Source organism: Benincasa hispida, chromosome 11, assembly GCF_027475165.1.
Source record: "Benincasa hispida cultivar pf3 chromosome 11, pf3_genome.v1.1, whole genome shotgun sequence".
In the NCBI taxonomy this organism is placed as follows: Eukaryota; Viridiplantae; Streptophyta; class Magnoliopsida; order Cucurbitales; family Cucurbitaceae; genus Benincasa; species Benincasa hispida.
Genome location: NC_143488.1, coordinates 4,866,019 through 4,891,496, shown reverse-complemented (window position 1 = coordinate 4,891,496; position 25,478 = coordinate 4,866,019). Strand labels below are relative to the sequence as shown.

Genomic DNA, 25,478 nt, shown 5'->3' with positions numbered 1-25,478 from the left:
GATGATTTTGAATTTCTTTTCTGTGGACCATGTTTGATTTGATCTTTAGATCCATTGATTATTTTGGTTAAATTACGAGATTTCTATGTTTATTGACTTGCAAGTGTTTGAACAATTTGCGTTCAATAAGTTCTCAAACTCTAAAAATGTCCACACAAAAAAACTTTTTGAAATTTCAATTCTTGCTTTAATAGTTATATATATAAGCATGTTATCATGAAAAAGTCTTGGATGCTCCCTTGGTGGCATGGTTAGGAGGAGCTAATCAAAATCTTTTTTTCTATTATTATTACATGTAAATTTTATTTTTATAACAAATGAAACCATAAAGTTTCAATTTTTTTTATCTGATTTATTTATGAATTTAAAATATTAAAAATCACATTTAGTCCATAAACTTTCATAAAACTAACAAAATTTAGTCTATGAACTTTGGTTAACAATAATTTAGTCCCCATACTTTCATTTTTGTAGTAATTTCCCTAGACTTTATTATAAAACAACTTAGTCCTTATACTTTAAAATTGTATAATGATTTAGTCTTTATTGTAGAGATTAGTGTCAATATTTAATGAGATTTCTTACCTAAATAAATCGATTTAACTAATTAAAGATTTAGTATTTTTATAAAATATAAATATGCATCATAAAATAATAAAGATTGACATCTAATTTTGATGAACTTTTTTTGTGCTAGTGAATAAATTGCTACAAATTTGAAATATAATGATCAAATTGTTACATGCAAAAGTTTTAAGGATTAAATTATTACAATATTGAAAGTACAACAACTAAATCGTTACGAATTAAAGTTCTAGGGATCAAAATGTTTTTTAACTAATTTTTTTAAAAAAACTACCAAATAGGTTGAATTCTTGTGAATCTGTTGAATACAGATTAAAAGTTTCTATACTAATTAGACTTTTTTAATAGTTCAAAATTATCAGATGCAATGGAAAGTTCAAATATAAATATAACTTTATAATTGTTTTGTCCGTCAAAACATAATTCTACTCACCAAAGCATATCTTTATATTTTCAATAAAGAGGTCAAATATTTATTTGAGGACCCGTTTAAATTGACTTGAGTTAAAAATTCATTTTTGTTTATATATTTATGACAAAAGTTGTTGAAAATACTCTTTAAAAACTAATTTGAGTGATTGTCAAATACTCTATTTTTTTAAAATGATTTATTTTTAAATTAAACACTTGAAAATGCATTTCAAATATACACTTTAAATTAAATAAAAAACTAAAACTTGATATAACAGTTCAATATTGGGCCAAATGTATGTATTTTCTTAATTCAATTTTCTGGAAATAATTTGTACATAATAACTAGGGTGGGTTAGTCTTTTGTAGAACCAAAATTCTTCATTATTAAAGAAACATGAGAATCAATATAAACAATGGCTTAACTAGCTTGACACCCTAAATCTTACAAACACACACTTGTAGGTCTCAAAAAATGCTTGATCCTTAAATTTTTTTAATATTAATTCTCAATGTTTTATGAAAATATTTGCATTTAGCCTGTAAGTTTTCAAATTTTACCTTTTTAATTCCCAAGGTTTTGAAAATAGAGTTTAGAGGTTCCTACAGTGATTTTTTTTTGTATTATTTTAAATTAGGGAAAATAAAAACCATCTCTTCTCCCTAAATTTGTTTTCTATACTTATTTTTTCTTGTTCTTGTTCAAGATGTAATATAATTATTTAAAATGATATTGGATTTAATTCCAGACCTTTGGGCGCATATTCACACACATTCTTTAAAATTCTGTTACTGACAAAAATAATAATAATAATAATAATGTAAACTTCATTTTGTTTTTGCCTTTTTTTTTTTTTTTTATTTCTTAGATTGATTTGCAATTTTTTTTTAAATATAATGATTGAATTCTTAACTAAATTCCAAAACAAAAACAAAGAAAAGCTTTTTTTCTTAAGTAGGTAACAAAATAAAAAATTTTGAGGTGGATATTAGATAAGTTTTCAGTTAAAAAAAAAGAGTTGTCCCATGCAAGGAATCACGTTATTTTTAATTTAGGAAAGCTTTCTCATATAAGAAAAAATGTCAAACCATTTATAGAAATAACAAAAAAAAATATTGATATACACTAATAGACTTCCATCAACATCTATCGCATAATATCAATGATAGATTTTCATTAATTTCTATTATTAATAAACACTGATAATAAAGATTAAAATTTTATTATTTTATATAAATAGTTTTTCTTATTTTTATATTTTTGAAAACTCCTCTTTAATATATTTATATCTTCTTAATTGGACATTTGAATAAAAATTCAACATATGATCAGAATCTCATACAGACTTACTACTGAGGAATAAAAGGAGCCAATATGTATATTGTTAATGGATTCAATTATATTAGGACAAAAAATTTAGCCTTTCTTTCATAAAGTTTAGGCTATAAAATTAACTTCATCCTTGCCGTGAATCATTTAACACGAACTACTATAAACGCTAGTACATACACAAATACATCTACTGAGAAGTAAAACAAAAAACAACAGGAAAATCAAAAAACAAAAAATATTTAACAAGAGATCGGAGGTTCAATCCCCTGAACAATTGTTGTTGAGGAAAAAAAAATGATATAGAAATAAAACCTTCATCCTGGTCTCTCTCTCTCTAAATTAAGAAAACAGTTTATTGAGTTTGGACTATGAAAACCAAGCAGTAATTCAGTTCCATTCAAAGGCTCCAAGGTGCTGTACCTTTCCCAATCCATAATCCAAGCCAAAGCACAGGTAAACAAACTAGGAAGAAACCATGTCTGATACTACAAAAATACTGTGTGCGCGTGTGAGTGTGCATGCGATCGAGAGAAAAGTGCATGATTCAAACCAAATTAAAGGCACTACGAACAAGGTAGAGGAGATCATTATTTGACACAAGAAATCTGGTGATCGTGTGCGCACGTGAGTGTCAGAGATTGAGAGAGGAGTGCAGGATTCAAACTAGGCACAATGGACAAGGTAGAAGAAATCACTCCTAATACTACAAAAAGCTTGTATCTGTGTAATGCGAAAGTGCACGAGAGATCGAGCTAGTAGTGCACTATTCATACCAGAGCAAAGGCACAACAAACAAGGTAGAAGAAATCACTTCTAATGCTACAAAAATCCCGTGTATGTGTGTGTGTGAGAGAGAGAGAGAGAGAGAAATTGAGATTCAATCCCGAGTCCGATATCCACCACCCTATGATTGCAAAAGGAGTATAAACTAAAAAACTACTGCTGAACATTGAAATTGAACACATAATTATTGGACAAAGTAATTTCTTGGATATAACAATATTTTCTGAGCAAATATGAAGAATAAATGGAAGGAAGCAGCACAAAACAGAGCATTCAAAAGCATTACCTCACATTATACAACAATTCGTCTGCGACTCTAACATTTCTGGAGATCTGCATAGAGAAAGAGAGCATATCGATTATTGTCAACATAACATCAAAATTTGATCCAGTTTTTTTTTCATTTTACACGCAACAAGTCTCAGAACTTCACTTTAATGTACTTAAATATAATTATGCTAATACTTGTAGGAACTAGGAAGATGGTGAAATTACAAAGAATAGAGAATTTCGGTTAATACTTGTTTATGACGAACTATACAAAACTAATAAGATAAGCACAGTAACTAGTTGACAATCACAGGTCAAATATACTCACAGTTGTGCAAGATTAGTTAAATCGAAATCAGGTGCCAGCTCCTGCACAATATCATTTGGTGGCTGACCACATTCTTGCATTTTCTGCATGAGCTCCACAACTTTATTGAAGTTATCGGGTTCGCGTTCGTACACAATGTTGAGATCTTTTATCAGTTTGTATTGCTGAGAATAGCGTTCGTATTCTTCTTTGCTCAAACTTGCTTTATGATCCTCCAACCACTTAGGATATCTTTCTCCTATTTCCTTCATTGGTTCATGCAGAATCTCTTTGGATAAAAGTTGTTGCATCATGGTCTCAACAATGGATTCCATGTCCTATGATTGGAGAAGTGGTGCATGTTAAAACTCATGGTAAAATTAACATAGAAAAACTAGTAACATTTCAACCAACATGGAAAATGGTCAAAACTAACTTATTGTTCATATTTGGAAGAGAAAATAGTGATCAAAACTCCCCAATGGCAAGCACTCAGGATGTCTACCCCCGCTTGAAAATTTAATAACTTAAAATCTTTTGTCTCTAAAGGTAAACTTGAAGTGGGTGAAGCCTAGAGATTAGAGGGAGTCGTGACAATAAAGCGGGAGTGAGACCCAACACCATGAGTATTAAAAAAAGCTACAGTGAAAATTAGAAGGTGTGACTGTTCCCCACAAATATTTTCCAGTGTAATATGTTATCTTTACTTTATCGTTCAAATTTTACCGGATGTCCACAAAGAGACTTATGCTATTTGTTAATAATAAAAAGAGAAATTTTAATAGCCACAGCCAACTCAGGCATTATAACATTTCCTGGGATCCTATGGAAACATGCTATCAAACTACATCTCAGCATTACTTCAATTCTATTTCTTTTTCTTTTTCTTTTTCTCAGACTTCAATGCAGAACCATGAAAGATTACCCGAAACAACAATGATCTAAGAAAACCCTTTTCCTTTACATTTTTTCTTTCAGAAGAGGAGTTTCTACTTGTTTCCCCTTGGTGTTTAAACTTCTTTTTCTTTTAGAAAAGGAAACAATAATTTTTACTGATGAAATGAAAAGAGGTTATTGCTCAAATTACAATGAGAGATAATAAGCAAAGGAAACTCCGAGGGGAAGCAACTAGGATCCCTCTCCACACCTCTAAAAACTCTATTATTTATCACATTCAAAGATCCCATAACAAAGGATACGCTCTAGCAAACCATAAAAAACGGCCCTTCTCACTAAAAGGTGAATGGAAAAGAAACTCCTTGATCGAAACACTAACAACTCTCTAATGAGGAAGCACAAACCCAATTCGCAAAGTCACAACTCCAAAGCAGGTGATCAAAGTCTTCCTCTGCCTTTAAGAAAAGAATACAACATATAGACCCACTAACCTCAACATCTTTCTCGAAAACCGATCCAAAGGGTTCACACGACCGAGTAAAATTTGCCATGTAATTTACTATTACAGTCATGGATCCAATGAGATTAACTTTTGATTAAGATTCTATTAAATCAAGAAGTCTTTTGTTCAAACCATCAATAAGAAAACTAAAAGTCCATGGATGATGAATATATACATATATATATATATCATGAGAGAGGTGGTTGGGAAGTCTGATAATACTACTTAGTATCTTACATAAAAAGTTAAACTTATGAGATATCTGTGCCTAGACCATTCTCGACCATTTTAGAGCACCTACCATCTATTTAATAAACTCATCAATCGAGTTAAAAGCGATCTCTCTCAGCAGTGTATTAATAAAGCATTTAGAAGTAATTGATTAAAGAAAACTTATTACGCAGTCATTTGAATTCCTTTAACACAAGTTCAAAACTCCATTACATGAATAGGAATCTGAAGTGTCTCTAGGCAAAACCTCAATAAGTGAGGGACCTAAAGCAAGATAAAACATATGAGAAAGGGTAACCAAGAAACATATTGTCATTCTATAGACAAACACAGGGAAGATATCTAACTTCTGAAAAATGAGGAAGAAAATATTCAGTTACGCTTGCAACTGAAAAGGAAATGCTAAGAATAAGCCATCTTCATTATTGTCAGCATTAGCAAAGTTCATTAGCTTAACTAGGTATCTTTGCTTCCTCTAAAAGGTTGTAGTGTAGGTTTGAATCGTCGCCAGTATTTCCATTAAACTTCCTAAAACAAAAGACTACTATATCAAAAGCCGATGGTTCCAGCTTTGATTTTTTACAATTGTTGAACTCACAAGTTACTTGACAATGAAAGAAGGTTTAAGCCCCAAACTCACAAAGAGGGCAGGGGTACTTACTCCAAACAATAGAACAAGAGATGTGAATGTGACTTAAGTTAACGGATCAAGAGAGAAAATCCTGACCGGAATTATGGAAATTCTCAGGCATCTTTATACCCTGCACTTCTTCTATGATCATTTTCAGAAGAAACGTATTTAACTATGGACAACATGCCATAAAAATCTTCATAAAAAAGCAATAAAGCACTTCCCACTCTTCCATCATCATACCAAACTCACCCTCGATCAACATCTAAACACTTGAGATTACAAAACATTGTTCAACAGACTTCACACTAAGAAAAGTATTTCCATTAAATGCCAAATTGAACATTCAAAAGTTCCAAAGGCTTCAAGCAATGTACCTGAGAGCCAGCCATCTCCTCGAACTGCTTCACCCAATCTTCCATCAAAGCATCTTTGCCAAAATCATCAACGCCAGGTTTAGGACCTGCTACTGATTCCAGCCCCTTAACCGCCTCTCTGGTCTGCTCTCTGAGCTTATCAAGAGCCTCAGAAACATGCGATTCCTTCGAAACTTTTTGCTTCCCCTTTTTCTTGCTCCTCAAGTCAGGCAAACCCATCCCTAAACCTTGAACCCCAGAAGGGAGAACCGCTCTACTCTCCGCCCCATCTCCACTTCTACAAGAATACAGAACTAAAAACATCAAGAAACCGACTAAATAAATACACTACCAACAAACGAAGAAGCTTCTAACAGAGATTGATTGACAAACCTCGAAAGGGAAGGATTAAGGTCGAATTTCTGAAAATCGTCCAAAGCACCTGAGACAATTAAAACCGAATTCATAACAAACAAGAAGAAAAACGTAAGAGAAACGAAAACCCACTACGTATTTGATGAAGTTTGAACATACTATCAAGAAGTTCGTGTAAATCATCAGGATGGTCAGCCATGGATGAAATGGAACTGGGTTTCGAAGAACTTGGGCAAATTCTATCGGTTTATCCCAGTTTTCAATAGATTGAAGGGCGCAGAGGAGTGTTAGCCAGTTGCAAAACTGGCCTGGGAAAAGGGTCCTTCGAGAAAAATTGGTGCGGGATGGGGATTGCGAGAGGCAAATTCTCAGAAATTATCTGGCGGTGTAACCAACACGGGTGTGCAAATTTGTTGTCAGCAAATCGATCCAACGGTTGCCGTTTGATCTTCGGTTTGACTCGTTGACCCTAATTATATAAAGGCGTCGCCAAGTTCATACCATAGAGGATTTTTTTTTCCCCACTCCACAGAGTCTTGCCCTTAGGATTTTTTAATTGATAATATTTTTTTTAAACAACATAATTATATATAGATTGAAAACTGAATATGTGTGTATATATATTTTGCAGATTCTCATATTCACCCCGAAGGAAAAATATATATTTGTTGTGAATTTGAGGATAAAAACGAGGCACAATGGGATATGGATATTGAAAAAATATAATATTAAAATAATATATAAATAAATAAAATAAAATAACTAAACAACTAAATTTGGAATGAATAAGGAAAATCATAGAAAATAGAAAATTCCTCAAAAAAAAATCTCCATTTTCTCCAAAATTCATGGAATTTCAACAAATGTATTTGTGTTTACAAAATCCACAAATGACCACTTATTTATAGAAAATTTTGGGAAGTGGCACACTTGAACACTATGCATAGGTGGTTGAATCACACATGGCCAACACACGTGGTAATGAAAAAATGACACTAAGCATGACACTAATAGGCATTTATTATTACTATTATATTTATAATAACTCCCCCCTTAGATGCACGTTACATATATGAAATATGCCTCATCAAAACCTTACTAGGAAGAAACCATGGAAAGAAAAATCATAGTAAAGGAAAAAGAGTACATATTTCATATAATTTAAACTTTTAAAAGAATATATTTGCTCCCCTCGTGATAACATCACTTAAAATCTCTGAGTCGCTGCATTCCAACATTGTGCACCAATTTATCAAAGGTTGCGGTAGGTAATGCTTTTGTAAATAAGTTTACCAGGTTATCTTTTAGACAAATTTGTTGTAGAATGATGTCGTCATTTTCTTCAAGATCATGAGTGTAGAGAAACTTCGATGAAATATATTTTGTTCTATCTCCTTTAATATATCTTCGTTTGATTTGTGATATGCATGTTGTGTTGTCTTCGTATAATATTGTTGGAAGATTTTTACTAGAAAACAAACCACGTGTTTCACGAATGTGTTGAGTCATTGATCTTAGTCATACACATTCTCGACTAGCCTTGTGAATTACAAGAATTTCAGCATGATTTGAGGAAGTGGCTGTTATGGTCTGTTTCACCGATCGCCATGATATGGTAGTTTCTCCACATGCGAACAAATAACTGTTTGAGATTTAGCTTTATATGGATAAGATAAATATCCAGAATCTGCATAATCAACTAGATCAAAATTTGATTTATTTGAATAAAAAAACTCATATCAATCGTTCCTCGGAGATAACAGAGTATATGCTTAATTTCGTTTTAATGTCTTTTAGTTGGAAAAGAACTATATCTTGCTAATAAATTTACTAAAAAGGCAATATTTGGTCTTGTATTATTAGCAAGATACATAAGTGGACCAATTACACTAAGATATGGTACTTCAGGACTAAGAAGTTCTTCATTATCATCTCGAGATTGAAATATATCTTTCTTCACATCTAGTGAACGAACTTCCATTGGAATGTTCAATGGATGTGCTTTGTCCATATAAAATCTTTTCAAAACTTTTCTTGTATAAATTGACTGGTGAACAAATATCTCATCTACTAATGCTCAATTTGCAAGCCAAGGCAAAATTTTGTTTTCCGAGATCTTTCATCTCAAATTATTTCTTAAGATATTCTATTGCATTTGAAATCTCTTCAGAAGTTTCAATTATATTTAAATCATCGACATATACAGTTATAATAGCAAATCTTGACTTTGACTTCTATATAAAAACACATGAACATATTGGATTGTTTCGATATCATTCTTTCAACAAATATCCACTTAGACAATTGTATCACATTCTTCTTAATTGTTTCAATCCATATAGCGATCTCTGTAGATTTATTGAATACAATTTCCCGGAATTTGATTTATATATTTCAAGTACCTTAAATCATTGTGAGATTCTCATATAAATATCATTATCAAGAGCTTCATATAAATTTGTTATGACTGCACCCATAAGATGCATGTCCAGATTTTCATACACAGTCAGACCAATTAAAATATCTTAATGTAATTGTATCCACCATTGGAGAATACGTCTCCTCATAATCAATACCAGGTATTTGTGAAAAACCTTGTGCAACTAGTCTTGCTTTATATCTTGTGACATCATTATTTTCATTTCTTTTCCTTACAAGTACTCATTGTATCCCACAAGTTTGACACCTTCTGGTGTTGAAACTACTGGTTCAAAAACCTAACTTTTTTAAAGTAAGTTTAATTCTGCCTCAATTGTTTCTTTCCACTAAAGCCAATAATTTCTATGTCGACATTCTTCAATAGACTTTGGTTCAGAATCCTCATTGTTCATATATTATATTAAGAGCAATATTATATGCAAAAATGTTGTCAATAACTATATTAATTCAGTTCCATCTTTTTCGTATCATGACATAATTTATTGAAATCTCATTATTATCTTTAGGTATTTCACCTTCCTCACTAGTTATGTCGAGGATTTTTTCATGGGTGTTTACATCATCAATCAAGTCTTCTTGACTATTAATTATTTTTCTTTTTTAAGGATTCTTATCTTTGGAACCCACTGGTCTACCATGCTTCTGGCGTGTTCCAGACTCATTAGTGACAACTTGTTATGTTGGGATATCAATTTTTTATGGAACATTTGCAGCTGGTATATGTGACTTAGTTACTTTCTTTGCATCTATAAATGCATATGGTAACTGATTTGCTACATTTGCAAATGAATTATCTTCTGAACTTCACGTTCACATTGATTTGTATGAGGATCTAAATGAGACAATAACGATGCATTCCATGTAATTTCTTTTCTAACTTCTTAATTCCTCCCCCCTAATATTGGAAAGTTGGAAATTTTGTCTAATTAAATGACAATCAACAATTCATGTAATAAATACATCACTCATCAGCGGTTCAAGATATTTAATAATTGATGGGGAATCATATCCAATATATATTCCTAACCTCATTTGAGGACCCATTTTAGTACGTTGTGGTGAAGCAATTGGAACATATACTACACATCCAAAAATTCTTAGATGGGAAATATTTGGCTCATGGTCATAAGCTATTTGTAATGGTGAGTACTTATGATAAGATACTGGCCTAATGCATATAAGTGACATTGCATGCAAAATAACATGTTCCCATACAGATGTAGGAAGCTTAGCTCTCATAAGTAATGGTCTAGCAATTAACTGTAAACGTTTTATGAATGATTCTGCTAAACCATTTTGTGTATGAACATGAGCTACAAGATGTTCAACATTTATCCCAACTAACATACACAAATTATCAAGAGGTTGGGATGTAAATTCACCAGCACTATCAAGACGAATGGTCTTAATTGTATAATCAGAAAATTGTGCTCTTAACTAAATTATTTAAGCAAGTAATCTTGCAAATGCAAGATTTCAACTTGATAATAAGTACATGTGTGACCATCTACTAGATGTGTCTATTAATACCATAAAATATCTAAATGGTCCATTTGATGAGTTAATAGGTCCACATATATCTTAAGGAACTCTTAAAGAAAGAGTATCCATGAGCATGTTCGGATCTTTCCTATTTCATTGTGACTGAATTACCACACATACATTCTAACAAATAAGTATGCAATTTGACACTAATTAACGACATGCTTTGATAAATAAAATACAAGAGATTGAGTATACGCACCAGTTGAAGACACTATTCACTTCGAACTCAACCCAGAGAAAGTAAACCTCTACGTTCTTTATCGCCCAACAAACAGTCGGCTACCAGTAGCATGATTGTCTACAGGAACGGTAGCGTACGAACAAGTAGAAGCGGGGATGACACCACCACTTAGAACCCTTGGTATTCTCGGAGTGAGAATCCAAAGAGTGGTCTTTGTTGGATTTGGTAGAGGAAGGAGGAAAGGGATAATCGTGTAGAACAACAAATAAGTAGGAGAAGACTATCGTATAGCGGAATGCTTATTGTTTATAGAAAGCTACACGATCATGTAGGTTTTACTAAGCGATTGTCTAGTATTTAGTAAGCGATCGTTTAGAAAACTCGGCACGTGAAGCGATCGTTTAGAAAAGCCGAACGATCGTTTAGAGAATGCGGGCAATCGTTTAGACGCGAGGTGTGTGATCGTTTAAGCGATAGGGCGCTATCGTATAGGCTCTCAGCTAAGCGATCGACTCGTTTTCACACCTTTTGCAATTTTTTCTCGAACTTTTTGCAAAATGAAACCAATTTTCATTTTATTCTTAAGTTACAATAACCGAATACTGATTTTCCCACTAATGCACGAGGAGAAGTTTCCGGCCAATTATCACATAATTAACCAATTAATTAATAAATGAATATAATCATATTATATTTTTAACCTATAGTTTGATATCATATATCTACTATAGTAATTTCTCCTCTGTTTGATATAAATCATATTTATATCTAATTTCCTCCAAAATAATGTATCTCATACATTTGGTCAATTATATCATATATAATTAACCAGTTCAATTATATCATATATAATCGAACTCTCTCTTGTCAATTTGAACACTTCAAACTGACCCAAAAATTGATTATCGACTTTATCCAAGCTATCTAAGGGACCTTATGGACTTGTGGCTCGAAGCTCCAACGTTATGTGAATAATTGACTGAACTCTTTAGCCACAAGATCCACCATCCATTAATTGGTAGGCATTCCACTAAAGACCAACAACTGAACTCTTTTTATCAAAAATATATTTTTGTGTCTATAAGATATAACCAATCATGAGTATGATGACCCTTCACAGATGCTCGTAAGTACAACTGGGCTAATTTACCGTTTTGCCCCTGTAGTTACATCTCACTCCTTAAGTACCACTGATTCCTCTGATGAACAATACAACATAGTCCAATTATGTGTGAACACCTCTCGGGCCAAGAGAAGGTGTGTGGCACCACATCGTTTAAGCCCTGGAATCAGTCCTTAAGAGAGCTATCTATCTACTTGACTCTGCCTCGGGGAAGGAGTGAATTCCATATTGTGTAGCTAAGTTTCTAGCTCCCAAATCAGACGAATCCCCAAAATGGTAGGTTTGAGTCGGCGACCTGGCCACTCGCACCCATACAAATCAAAGGGTCGCCCTCAATGACAGGAGTTCCTAACTCACTTAGGATTGGGGTCATGTTACCTATGGTCATCTTAGTGAAGTGAAGTCTCTGTCATGAACGGTGTTATATAACGAGACGTTAACACTTCATGGTCAGGTCTTATACAAACTCTTTGTATAGGACGTCCCCGCTCGCATGTCCCCTACACGAATGATCAGGATTAGACCATCTGTGACAAGTCACAACACTTGTGACCATTCCATAAAGTGGGCCGCATCCGTAGTGTTATCAGGATAAGGTTTCCCTCCTATATCTATATACTATAGACCATTTTGGTTATCACTCAAGACATAATCCACTTGTATGTCACCACATACATGCTTAAGTTACATACAGATAACTAGAGATTTTATGTTTATTGGTTTGTGGTAAAGCAAATAAAACAAACAACTGAGCAAAATCAAGATGTGAAGTAAAATATCATATATTATACTACACAAGTGTTCGTACAAACTGTTTACAAACTACATGACACGAAACTTTAGGGCATCAACCCCAACAATATCACCATGAATTCATTATAAAAATGCAGGTGATTCAATCCCCACTTTAGTTGGTGATGGTCTAATTATCAATTTTTCTTGAGAGCAAGCATCACTTGATAATTCATTAGATTGAGTAATCTTCTGGCTCTTCAATGAATATCTATTTGAATTCTCAATAATTCTTCTCATCATTATAGATCCTGGATGACCCAATAGTTCATGCCAAATTGTAAATATGTTTGAATTCATGAACTTCAGGTTCACTATTGCATATGTTTCAATTACTTGTATATGAGTATAATATAATCCAGAAGATAAAGCAAACAACTCTTTCAGTATATGTTTTTCATTTGAGACAGTAGATATGATATATAGGTATTCCACATTATTCTTACTATCAATCTTAATATGATAACCATTGCAACGTATATCTTTAAAACTAAGTAAATTTCTCTTTGATTGATTAGAGAACAATGCATTATCAATTGTAAATTTTTTTTCTCTAGGTAAAATAATATTTGCTTTTCCAAAACCTTCAATAAGGTTTGCATAACCTGATATCGTATTGACTTTTGCTTCCAGCATTGTCAGTTTGGAAAAATATTTTTTATTTGTAAGTATTGTATGTGTAGTTGCACTATCTGTCAGGCATGAATCTTCTTTACTCATTTCTTAGTCACCCAACATATGAAAATGATCCTAACATCTACTAAGAGAAGAAAAAAAAAACACGAAGATGAAAAAAAACAACAACATTAGATCTAAAGGAAACAATTGATATTCCATCAATTTTGCTAATTTTCTCTTCAGAAGATTCAAAGAAGTCCACCACATTCAAATTTGTCATATGGGATGGGTCAAATATGTCATTATCCTAGTGTGCAAGATTTTCTTCCACATTTTTCTCTTTTTCCTTCCGGGAGGCTTGATAAAGATCAACTATGTGTTTTGACGTACGACAGGTACGTGACCAATGCCCAGTCATTCTGCATCGGAAGCATTTATTTTCAACACTTTTTAAACTCTTATCTTGTAGAGTTTTTCCTTTGTGATCATCATTTTATGTGGTTCTTTTGAAATTTGAATGATTATAACAGCCAACACGAAAATAATAATTATTTCTTCCTCTACCACAATAACGACCTCGACCACGATTATTATTAAAATTCATAGCATTCACTTCAGGGAATGGTATCGTTCCAGTTGGTCGAGATTCGTGATTTTTCATCAATAACTCATTATTTTGTTCGGCCACGAGAAGACATGAAATTAATTCAAAATATTTTTTAAAACTCTTCTCTCGATATTGCTGCTGCAGGAGCATATTCGAGACATGAAATGTAGAAAATGTCTTCTTTAACATATCAACATCAGTAATTTTCTCTCTACATAACAACAATTTCGAGCTGATTTTAAATAGTTGTAATCACTTACTGATCTGAAATCTTGTAGCCTCAAGTGCATCCACTCATAGCGAGCTTTAGGAAGAATAACTGTTTTTTGATGATCATACCTCTCTTTCAAAATTTTCCACAAGATACGAGGATCTTTTATTGTAAGATACTCTATTTTCAATCTCTCATAGAGATGATGATGAAAATCATAGCTTTTGCTTGGTCCTAACTGAATGTTGTATTTTCTTATTTAATAGTATCTCCAAGATACATAGCATCCAGGTGGATTTCGGCATCAAGCACCCATGACAAATAATTATTGCCGTTAATATTAAGGGCGAAAAATTCTAATTTTATGAGATTTGTCATGACAGCACTATAAAAAAAATATTGTATTCATATTAGAAATTTAATAGATATTAAATATGCAAAATAACAATAAATTTATTAATTATAATGAAGAGAAAAAAACAGTCATATCTTTATGACCTACCTTCAACGAGAAAACGACATGAGCTCGTGTTGATAATGTATTGTGAATTTGAGGAGAAAACCGAGGCACAACAGGAACACAGAATCGAGAAAATATAATATTAAAATAATATATAAATAAATAAAATAAAATAATTAAATGACTAAATTTGGAATAAATAAGAAAAATTATAGAAAGTGAATTTTTTTCCAAAAATCTCCACTTTCTCTAAAATTCATAGAATTTCAACCAATGCATGTGTGTTTACAAAATCCACTAATGACCACTTATTTATAGGAAATTTTGGCAAGTAGGGAGTGACACACTTGGACACTATACATAGGTAGTTGAATGACACATGGCTAACACACATGTTAATGAAAAAATGACACTTGGCATTGGACACTAAGCATGGCACTATTAGGCATCTATTATTATTATTATTATATTATTTATATTAATATTAAAATATATATTTTTTGGTAATCAGAAGTTCGTTCAATTTTAGTCTCTAAATTTAATTGTCCGCTATTTTATCAAAATTATGTCCTATATTTACCAATAAACCAACCTATGATGGTTGTCCAATTTTAATCATTGTACTTTCAATAAATCTTAAATTTAATCTCTCGGGATTTTGTTTTAACGTAAATTATGGATATTTTTTTTCTTTTACGTGAATAAGAGATTAAATGTGATTTTTTTTAAATCTACTATAATTTAATGTGAATGGTAGGATTTTAGAAGCGAATGATAGCTGAAATGTGATTTTTTTTCTTTTAAATATTAACAATGTTAACGGATATGTTCCATAATTTTGTTTTTTTACAAATATATGGATGACCTAAAATTTGGATGGTCAATGTTGTTTGACTTAATTTTTGAGAATAATGAAGGATGACTCTATGCCATTATGAGAACGGATTAAGAGCGTTTGAATTGTCCATCGCAATTTTAGTGGGTGTAAAATTAAGGTTATCCATACAACAGTAATCTCACACTCTAAGTCTCTCCCTTCCTCCCTCGTCTCGTGCTCCTTCAACCTCCCTCACGCTTAAGTAATCCAATACGTAGCGTCTCACACACTAGTGCTTTTTCCGTCCTCACTCCCTCACACTCCTTAGCGTTCTCTCACTTGCATAGTTGCATTCCTTTTTCACTCTCTTACTAGCGCTTCTCTTCACTCTTTCACTTGTACTCCTCTTCACTCTCTCATTCTCACTCATGAATATTCACAATCCTCCTTGCTTTTGTGGGAGGAAATGATATATATATAAACTGAATAAACAGCAAACTGATTACACATCAACTAGAAAATAGTACACTTAATGTATAAATGTAAACCAAATGGTGTAACAAGACTTAGATATGGAAATAACAAAAAAACTTTAAAAAAAAAAAAAAAAAACTTCAAAATATTTGAAGATTAAAAAATGTAGTGGAGGCACGCTTCTTATAAGCATTGTTATGAAGACAATTATTCGACTTGCACATGCTGCAGACTGACCACAACGATTGTCTTATAAAGATACAACGACTAACTCCAGTAGAAATGCAACCTCAAACTACTCGGATCTGGTAGAACTTTTGGATACTAGCTCTTAACTTAACTCAAAAACAAAAGAAAGAAAGAAAAAAATGAGGGAACTTTCCAATTTGGAAAGGGATGCTACAAATGAAGAACCAAGTTACTATTTATAGGCTAGCAATTTAGTAACTCTCCGAAATACAAAATAAAATCAAATAAAAATAAAAGTTGAAACATTTGTCAAATTTAACTCAATTGAATTGTCAAACATAACTCTTTCAAATCGAAGAAACTATAAATTTAGCTTTCTTACATGTCAAAATTTGTACATGAAACACCATCTTAATTTGAAGTTTCAATCAAATATAAAAGTTTCGAACAACTAATTTAACATACATAGTTAAATCTATTTTTATGTTTCAAATATTCACCAAAGTTTCACTTTCTTTCGCTATAAATATTTCATAGTTTTCTCTCTCATAGAGTCGTCCTTACCCTTCTGAAACTTCATTAATGGCATATGAGGAGTAGTATGGATAATTTACAAGCTCACCTCATTATGGTAATGATATAGCCTAAGTCACACTTCATACACTACAACAAAAATGAGTTTTCATGACTCTAGAAAAAAGTCATAAACACTTTTTATAACTCCTTTTTTAGTCCTTGACTCCACTATCAAGGAAAGTATATAGATGACACATGAAAAATCAGTCATTATTAGTTGTTTCATGACTTTTCAGTCCAGTCAACAACAAACATCTATTGATATCTATTACTTATCATGATAATATTTTTTATGACAATTTCTCATTGTCAATAAATGGCTAAAAAAGTTGACCTTTTCCGTCAATTAAACATATACCTTGACATTGAAAAACCGTCACAAACATATTAATATTGACACATTTACAATATCAATAATGCCTTATGACGTTATCCAAACGTCATCGTTCCATTGTCATATAACTACATTTCATGACATTTGTGAAATATATAAAAAAAAATGTTTTTTATTGATAGATAAATATTTGTTTCATACCTGTTATTACACCTATAGTTTCTCTAATTTTGACACAAAAAATGTACACAAACATAATTATGAACTTTTATATATAACAATAAAGTTTATAACGTTAATACAATGAAACTTATACAACAACACTAGTAACCATACTCCGATTAAGTTATTTACAAATCTAATAATTATAACGATAGTTGGCATTATCACAAAAAAAAAAAAAACCATATATAATTACTATTAGGTGAGTTTATTTGCTTCAACAGACTTGTGCAAAGACCTAAGTAAATAAAACATTCATTTTAGAATTTGATTCAATAATCAATTTCAACAACAACAATAATATACATAAGTTATTTACAAAGAAACTAAGTACAACTAAGTGTTAGCAATATCCCAACAAAAAAAAAAAAAAAAGGAAAAAGTATATGAACAACTTACTTAACGGTTTCTTTGTTTTAATGTATTTGTCCAATTCCTAGTAAAAAAAAAAAAAAAAACAACAATATTCATTTTACAACTCAACTTAATACATCAATGTCAACAATTATAACAATATTCACAAGTTATACCCTTTTAATGTGCGCAATATTCCCAACTTATTAATCATAAAAAGGTATAATATTAAAAAGTACCGATTTCATTATATTTTCTATCTACTAACAATCCAACAAAAGTCTCATTTATGTCACATAGTCAAAATTTAACACTCATAATACAGTACAAAAAAAACATCCTTCATGCTCAAAAAATATGTTTTTATCTCGACAAGAGCCTTAAAACTCATTCGAACACACGGAAATAATTTGAAAGTACATACAAAGAGTTTAAGACTTAATATAAATCTTGATGTACAAAGAGTTTTAGAAGGGAGGGTAAACAAATGAAACATGTACCTCTTGAGTACAAAAAATATTATATCACATCAAGAAATACTTGTACCTCTTGGACAACAAAAAAAAAATACTCCCACTTCAAAACTTCTTTCTTGAATCTACTCCTTCCACAAAAATATTTCTCTCAAAATATAAATATAATAGATCAGGAGTAAACATATCACCCAGAAATACTCCAAATTCAAAACTTCTTTTCCTTGGACATATTCCTTCCACAAAGCATTGCTCTCATAATTTTTAGACTAATTGCAAAAATATAAATATAAGTCTCATCCAACATTTATGCCACATTGAAACATAATAATATATCTAACACTCAAAACACATAGACAAAAAATTCATCATGCTCAAGGAAAAATATCTGTACCTTAACAACTTTAGAACCTAGTTCGAACACTTTTAAACAACCTTGAAGTACAAACAAAGAGTTTAAGACATAATTAGAAATCTCAAACTATACTCAAATTAATAAAAAGTAAAAAAAATTATTAAATTCACAATAGTTCTCATGGCATACATTCATAATCTTAAAATAAATCACATGAAAACATGTACATCAATAGATATGTAATTTAAATATTTTAGTTAGCAAGCTAACACATCTTCAAATAAAACTTTTTAGTAGTACCACTTACCTCGAGAGTAAGACAATTAACAATTTATCTTCTTCCTTGGATTAGAGTAATGTTTGATCAAACCCTTAATATCATAATCAAACTTAAGTACTCCAATCGTTAAGGCTTAATTGCAAGCATAAAACTCACCTCAAATTTATGACAACAATAATTATCAAATATTTGAAACTCCCTCCAACCATCTAAATCAACACGATCCTAAACCAACAATCAAAATGTAACAATTTGAACCCAACTTTCAACAAGATTAACAATCCATATGGGTTTAGAACTCAAGTAAACAAAATCAAGAGTGCACATACACAAGTAGAATTCAAAGTAATACATAACCATGACTCAAAACTTCTTTCTTGAAACTACTCCTTTCATGTTTTCAAAATATAAACATAATGGATCAAGAGTAAACATGTACCCTAGAGTATAATCACAAAAGAAAAGTTTGAACATAACAAAGAACGTGATTTTATAATTCATAACATTATCAGAGTCCAACAGTCTAAAAGTCATTGATAATATAAGAAAGAACAAGACCATACACAACATCTTTGGCCAAAACCTATAAATAATTATGTACACTTCAAAGAAAATCAAAGCCTCAAATTCTATTCAATGTTTCAACAAACTTCACATTCTAAAAAGTGCACAAGTGTCAATTTGACAGTGAAAAACACATACAAAAATCATAAAAAGTGCTTAAGTGACCATTTAAATTTCAAAACTATCTAAAAAGTGCAAAAGCAATACTTAAATTATATTAGAAAATAAAAATTTAATCCATTGTTGTACAAAAGAGCAAACTAGAATTTTAATTTAGTAACTATAATTTTAATAAACTAATCGATTTTTGCAAATGAAGGTTCAAATTAATCACTTTAAATCTCTAACCAAAACTCGAAATAGAACCTACAACACAAATCAAAATTTAAATCAAAATTGAAGGCCAAAATCCATTCATCAAAATAACCAAATAACTTTAAGTAATTTTACCCAAAGTGTGATTACTTCGAATTTACCTCCCACCTTCCAATTTGACGCAATTCCAATCCAAACACTAAAATAAAGTTAGAACTCAAAATACAGCCCCTACTAACAATCTAAAAGTTTTAATAAACCCAATAGCTTACCAAAACTTGCCGAATTCGATCATAGACCTTCTGGATGTCACAATCATAAACTTTCGTGTACGGGACAGGCGATTGTGCCGCACTTGCTCTAACCAACAAGCAAGTCGACCGTATAAAAATCGAAAGTTGCGGACAACGTTGGTATATGACGTAGCCTCCACTCACGTTTTGAGAGAAAATGGTTTTATAAAACGTGAGAGAGGAAAAGCATTGAAAACATCATTAAAGAATGCATTGAAGACTGACTGTTGTAAAAAAGCTTAGATTGCAAAGAGTACATCAATACATCGATCGGGGAGTTGACTAGTGGGTCTCCCTTATAGTGCATTATGAACAATTTCTAAAATGCCTAACTAGCATATCAAAAGTGGCGAGCAGTCATTCACAAGAAAAAAAACTTGAAATCAAAACAAGTTACTAAACTAATTACAAGATTCAAAGATATGATGGTTGAGGATAGTTTGGACATGCGGCTATGGGCTAACATTACCCTGGACGAGCATGCCAAAGACATTCTCCCTCACTTAAACAGTTGACGTCTCTGTCGACTGGCGTAGCTTGAACTCAACGATCTTCTGCTTCCAAGCTTCTAAATCCTCAACATGTTCCCAACTTGTTTCTTCTATAGGGAGGTTCTTCCACTTAATCAGATATTCGTGAACTCTCCTAGTGGGTCTTCTGGCTTTTCTCACTCTGTCGGTAAGAATCTCTTCTACTTCCTTCTCTTCTTTTTACTTCAAGTCAATACTCGATAAGACAGTCTCATTACGGCCATCATCTTCGGGGTCAAGATAATAGGGCTTCAAGTTACTTACATGGAGTACTGGGTGAATTTTCATCCATGTAGGTAATGCCACCCTATATGAAGTGTTCCCAACCTTCATGAGAACTTCCACTAGTCCTTCATACTTTCTGATAAGATGCTGGTCCTTGCGGTTTCGGAATCAGATCTGTTATGGTCTCAACTTTACAAGAACTTGGTCCCCTGCTCAAAACTCGAGAGGGCGATGTTTATTATCGGCCCACTTCCTCATATGTTTGGAAGCTTTCTCTAGATATGCCCAAGAGATGTTGGTAGTCTGTTTCCACTATTTTTGTAAAGTTGTGGGCTTGGGGATTTTTTCCAGCATACGGGTGGTCAACAATATGAGGTAATAAAGGCTGCCTCACACTCACAACTTCAAAAGGGCTCTTTCCAGTTGAAGAGCTTATTTGACAATTAAAACAAAATTGAGTTATGTCAAGTAACTGGACCCAATTCTTTTGGTGCGCATCGATAAAGCGGCGTAAATATTCCTCCAACAAGCAATTAATCTCTCTGTTTGGCCGTCAATTTACGGATGATAGCTCGAGGATATATTCAAACTTGTCCCCATGAATGCAAACAACTTGGTCCAAAATGTGCCAATGAACCTGCCATCTATGTCACTAACAATACTCGTCGAAACTCCCCATAACTTCACTATATGTCTGAAGAACAGCTGAGCTGTTAGCTCAGCCGAACATAATTTTGGCGTAGGTATGAAGGTCACATATTTTGAGTACTTGTTAATGATAGCTAAGATGGCCTCATGATCGCCCACCTTTGAGAGATGGGTAATAAAATCCATGGATACACTTTCCCAAGGTCTGGTTGATATAGGCAACAACTCTAGAAGCCCGACAATTTTCGCTTTCTTGTCCTTATCTTGTTGACAAATAAGATAAGTCTTAGTATACTGCATGTCATTGTCTCTCATATTGGTCCAAAAGTATCATTTCTTCAACAATGCATAGGTCCTCTGCCAGCCCAGATGACCGACCCACAAGATATCGTGGCACTCGATAACAACTTCTTCCTTAAGTCTCCTGCTATTGGAACATACAATTGATTCCCTTTTATCACCAAGAAGTCTCCCTTAACCCAAAACTTTCTGGTTTTACCAGCTTTAGCCAGCGTAATGACAGCTTTGGCAGAGGGTCCTTCTATAAGAACTCTTTGATGATGTCCCACATTGACCCATTGATCTTACTTGCATGAATGCGGGCTAACATGCACAAACCTGCATGCTCACCCTTCCGACTCAGAGTGTCGACTCCTTGGTTTCTTGTTCCCTTCTTGTGTTCATACTTAAAATCGAAAACCAGAAACTCTTGCCACCACGCTTGTTTAGAAGTCAACTTGAATTGTTCAAATAAGTGGTAGACGACATCGTTATCGGTCTTCACTACAAAGGAAGACCCCAATAGATACTATCTTCAGGCCCTCAGACAATGGACCACGACCAACATTTCCTTATCACATATTATATACCTTCTCTCGATGATGTTTAGTTTCTGACTTTCGTAAGCCATAGGATGGCCCTCCTGCATGAGGACACCCCCGAGGGCGTACTCTGATGCATATGTCTCTACCTCAAATGACTTTGATACGTCAACTAGACCAAGGACAAGACCCCTTGTTATGGTTGCCTTCAACTCTTCAAAGGCACTATGACATTCTACCAACCACTGCCAAGTTGTGCCTTTCTTCAATAACTCAGCCAGTGGGGCAACTTTTCTTGAAAATCCTTCGATAAACCGACGGTAATAATTAGCCAATCTTAAGAAGGAACGTAACTTGGTCATAGAGGTGAGGACTCGCCACTTCTGTATAGCTTGCAACTTCTCACTATCCATTCTAATCTTTCCATACTGAATTATGTGTCTTAAGAAATTTATCTGATGCTGCGCGAAAGCATATTTCTCTTTCTTTACATACAACTGATTTTGTCACAGCTTGTCAAAGACTAGTCGGAGGTGAACTTGGTGCTCCTCCAGGGTAGGTCTATAAACGACTATGTCATCAAGATAAACCACCACAAACTGGTCGAGATACTCCTAAAAAACTCAATTCATCATGGTATAGAATGTCACAGGAGCATTCGTCAGACCAAAAGGCATCATAAGAAATTTGAAAGCACCGTATGTTGTCACATAAGTGGTCTTTGGTTCGTCGCCTACGCACACTTGATAATAACCTGATCGAAGGGTTGAGCTTCGTAAAGTATCGAGCTCCATTCAACTAATCAAACAAATCAACTATAATCGACAGAGGGTACTTGTTGCAAACCATGAGTTTGTTCAAAGCCCTGTAATCAATACATAGCCATAACGTTCCATCATTCTTCTTCTAAAATAGGACCGGGGCCCCATAGGGCGCTTTCGTTGGGCAAATGAAGCCAACATCCAGTAACTCATCCAGTTGTTTCCTAAGTTCAGCGAGTTTTGAATGAGCCATCTGGTAAGCATTTTTTGCTGGCGATTTGGCTTCTAGCACCAGTTCAATCTCATGATCGATCTCCCATCGGGGAGGTAAAGTCTTTGATAAACTATTCGACATAACATCTACATAATCCTTCAAAACTTCTTGGATCTCCACAGGAACAGTCTCTTTCCCTATAGGCTCATCAACAACCGGGACAACCATAAAAAGTGGGCTCTTCTCTATTGAGCCCTTTTTTCAGTTGGAGGGCGGAGATCATCCTCACTCCACTAGGCTGTTTGATGTTGGCTGGGACTACCGTAGGGTTACTACTTGTAATGATGAGGCACTTGGTCAAGGGAATAGGGATGACTTTATGCTATAAAAGGAACTCCATTCCAAGCAAACATCAAAGACATCCATACGCACGACAACAAAATCAACATTCCCATTCCATTCACCCATTTTCAGAGATACCCTTTTCGAAGTCCTCACAATGGGGAGGGCTTCAGAGTTAACAACTTTCATTTTTCCCGTGTCCCTTTCAACTTTCAATCCCAAACGTCGGGCTTCCGGCTCCGAGATGAAATTATGGGTTGCCCCCGAGTCTACCACGGTGCCTCTTGCAGGTTTAGAGTTGATGACTGTATCAATGAACATAAGTCCCTTTTCTGAATCATCCTTATGATTAGAGGCTTTCTTTTGAATTGCTATTAAGAGTTTCAACGCTCCCACTCAGAGAGTTTCCCCATCCTCTTCTTTCTTTTCTGTTTCAGCTTTTGCCTCTATTTCATTACAATATTGTACTGAGGCTTGTAAGGCTGTCAAGGCAGCCCAGTGTAGACACTCGGCAACCCGATAAGGGCCTTTACACAGAAATCAAGAGACGGGCATTTTTTGACTCGGGTTTTCCTGATAGGGTCCTCGAGAAGAGCCTGCACCCGTAATTTGCAGTTCCTTGTCATTCCCAACGTTCTTCGGGGGATTTAGCTTGAGGCCCTTATTCCCTTGTTCAGTGCTTGTGCATCTTTCATTTGTGGAGGTTGTTTGATAGCACTGGAAATGTGATATCTTCTTCTGCTTAGCTCAGGGTTGTTTAGTTATTTAATTTGGTTAAATTGATTATTTTGTAGTACTCGAGTATACAAGTAGTTGGATTAACCGTTCAAGACAAAAAGGTGCTAAAATGACGAAGGATTGAAGAATGTTGTCCTGTCGAGTGTTGCAACACTCTCATTAAACCTAAGTCTAACGCTAGCTCAACACTATTAGACAAAATGCTCGGATAAAGGGCAGCGTTGCAACACTCCAGAGATGCCCCAACGCCACATTTGCACCGTTCGTCAATGTTGCCGTCCAACGCTCTAGGACAAAATAGGCAGCATTGCAACGCTACGTGGTTTGACGGACATTCAACCTCAGCGTGCATGCAATGCAGCGTCAAGTCAGAGCTACAACGTTTGTCTGACGCTCGGCCATTATGCATCGCAGCGTTGCGGTAGTTTTATAAAAGAACAATTTGGGTCAGTCGATGACATCATACCGAGTACTCTCGATTTTTTAATGTCGCCACTCTGTTCCAGCCTCGTTTTAGCTCCCTTTTACACCAGAATTCTGTAAAAAAATTCTTCCCCTTTGCCAATTGTATTGATTTCGAACATGTTTTGAGGCTAAAAGGTAAGAACTTAACTTCAGTTTGTTAGTTTAGTTTGGTTCTGATTCAATTCTTGAGACTCGTATTGTAATTTTGTGAGTTTTCTTGTGAATTCATGATAATTTATCTTGAGCATATTCTTCAATTTTCGTGTATGGGATAATCTGACAAATTAGTTACGCATGTTTAATTGATTGCTTTGATTGGCCTTAATTTATAATCGTGAGGTTAAGTTACACTACTACAAAATCTACATTACTTGACACTTGTAGTTTTTAACTACTCAACGTTTCTTTGGAAAAAATGTCAAGTAATGACCTTTTATAAAAGAAAATGTCAAGTAAAAGGTTAAAAAAATGGAGATTGACGGAATATTTCGGATATTTTCACGTGAACCATTACTTGACACATTTTTCATGCAAGTAATATAATGTCTTGCTTGACACGTTTTTCATGTCAAGTATAAGAAGCTCTTACTTGACATATTTTTTGTGTCAAGTAACATATAAAAAATAATATTTTTTAATCTTTATTTTTTGTTTCCTTCTCTCTCCCATTTTCATTTCCCTCTCAAATTTGGTTTCCCTCCTACCAAAGTTATCAAAGAAAATATAAAAATTAACTTCCCCCTAGTAAAAAAAAATCCTAAACGCCGTAGTAAACTCCCATTCCCCCCTTCTTCGTTTTCTCTCTTGCAACCCCCTCCCCCCCCTCCTGAA

At 33.5% G+C, this 25,478-nt stretch overlaps 1 protein-coding gene across 1 annotated transcript; it reads right to left on the bottom strand.

The window, feature by feature from the left end:
* Positions 1–3,253: 3,253 nt before the first annotated feature.
* LOC120092204 (peroxisome biogenesis protein 19-1-like) lies at positions 3,254–7,273 on the bottom strand. Its single transcript, XM_039050442.2, has 5 exons — positions 6,841–7,273; positions 6,700–6,748; positions 6,328–6,604; positions 3,711–4,027; positions 3,254–3,445 (listed from the first exon to the last, which is right to left on the bottom strand). The coding sequence occupies exons 1-5, from the start codon at positions 6,878–6,880 to the stop codon at positions 3,400–3,402; spliced, it is 729 nt and encodes a 242-aa protein (XP_038906370.1). The 5' UTR covers positions 6,881–7,273; the 3' UTR covers positions 3,254–3,399.
* Between the last annotated feature and the right edge of the window lie 18,205 nt (positions 7,274–25,478).

Bases quoted from the DNA above. Each gene is read 5' to 3' on its own strand.
- LOC120092204 (XM_039050442.2), bottom strand. From the start codon at position 6,880: ATGGCTGACCATCCTGATGATTTACACGAACTTCTTGATA. The intron at 6,605-6,699 runs GTTTGTCAATCA...GTATTCTTGTAG, and splicing joins CTTAATCCTTCCCTTTCGAG to AAGTGGAGATGGGGCGGAGA. The intron at 4,028-6,327 runs GTACATTGCTTG...CTCCAATCATAG, and splicing joins AGGAGATGGCTGGCTCTCAG to GACATGGAATCCATTGTTGA.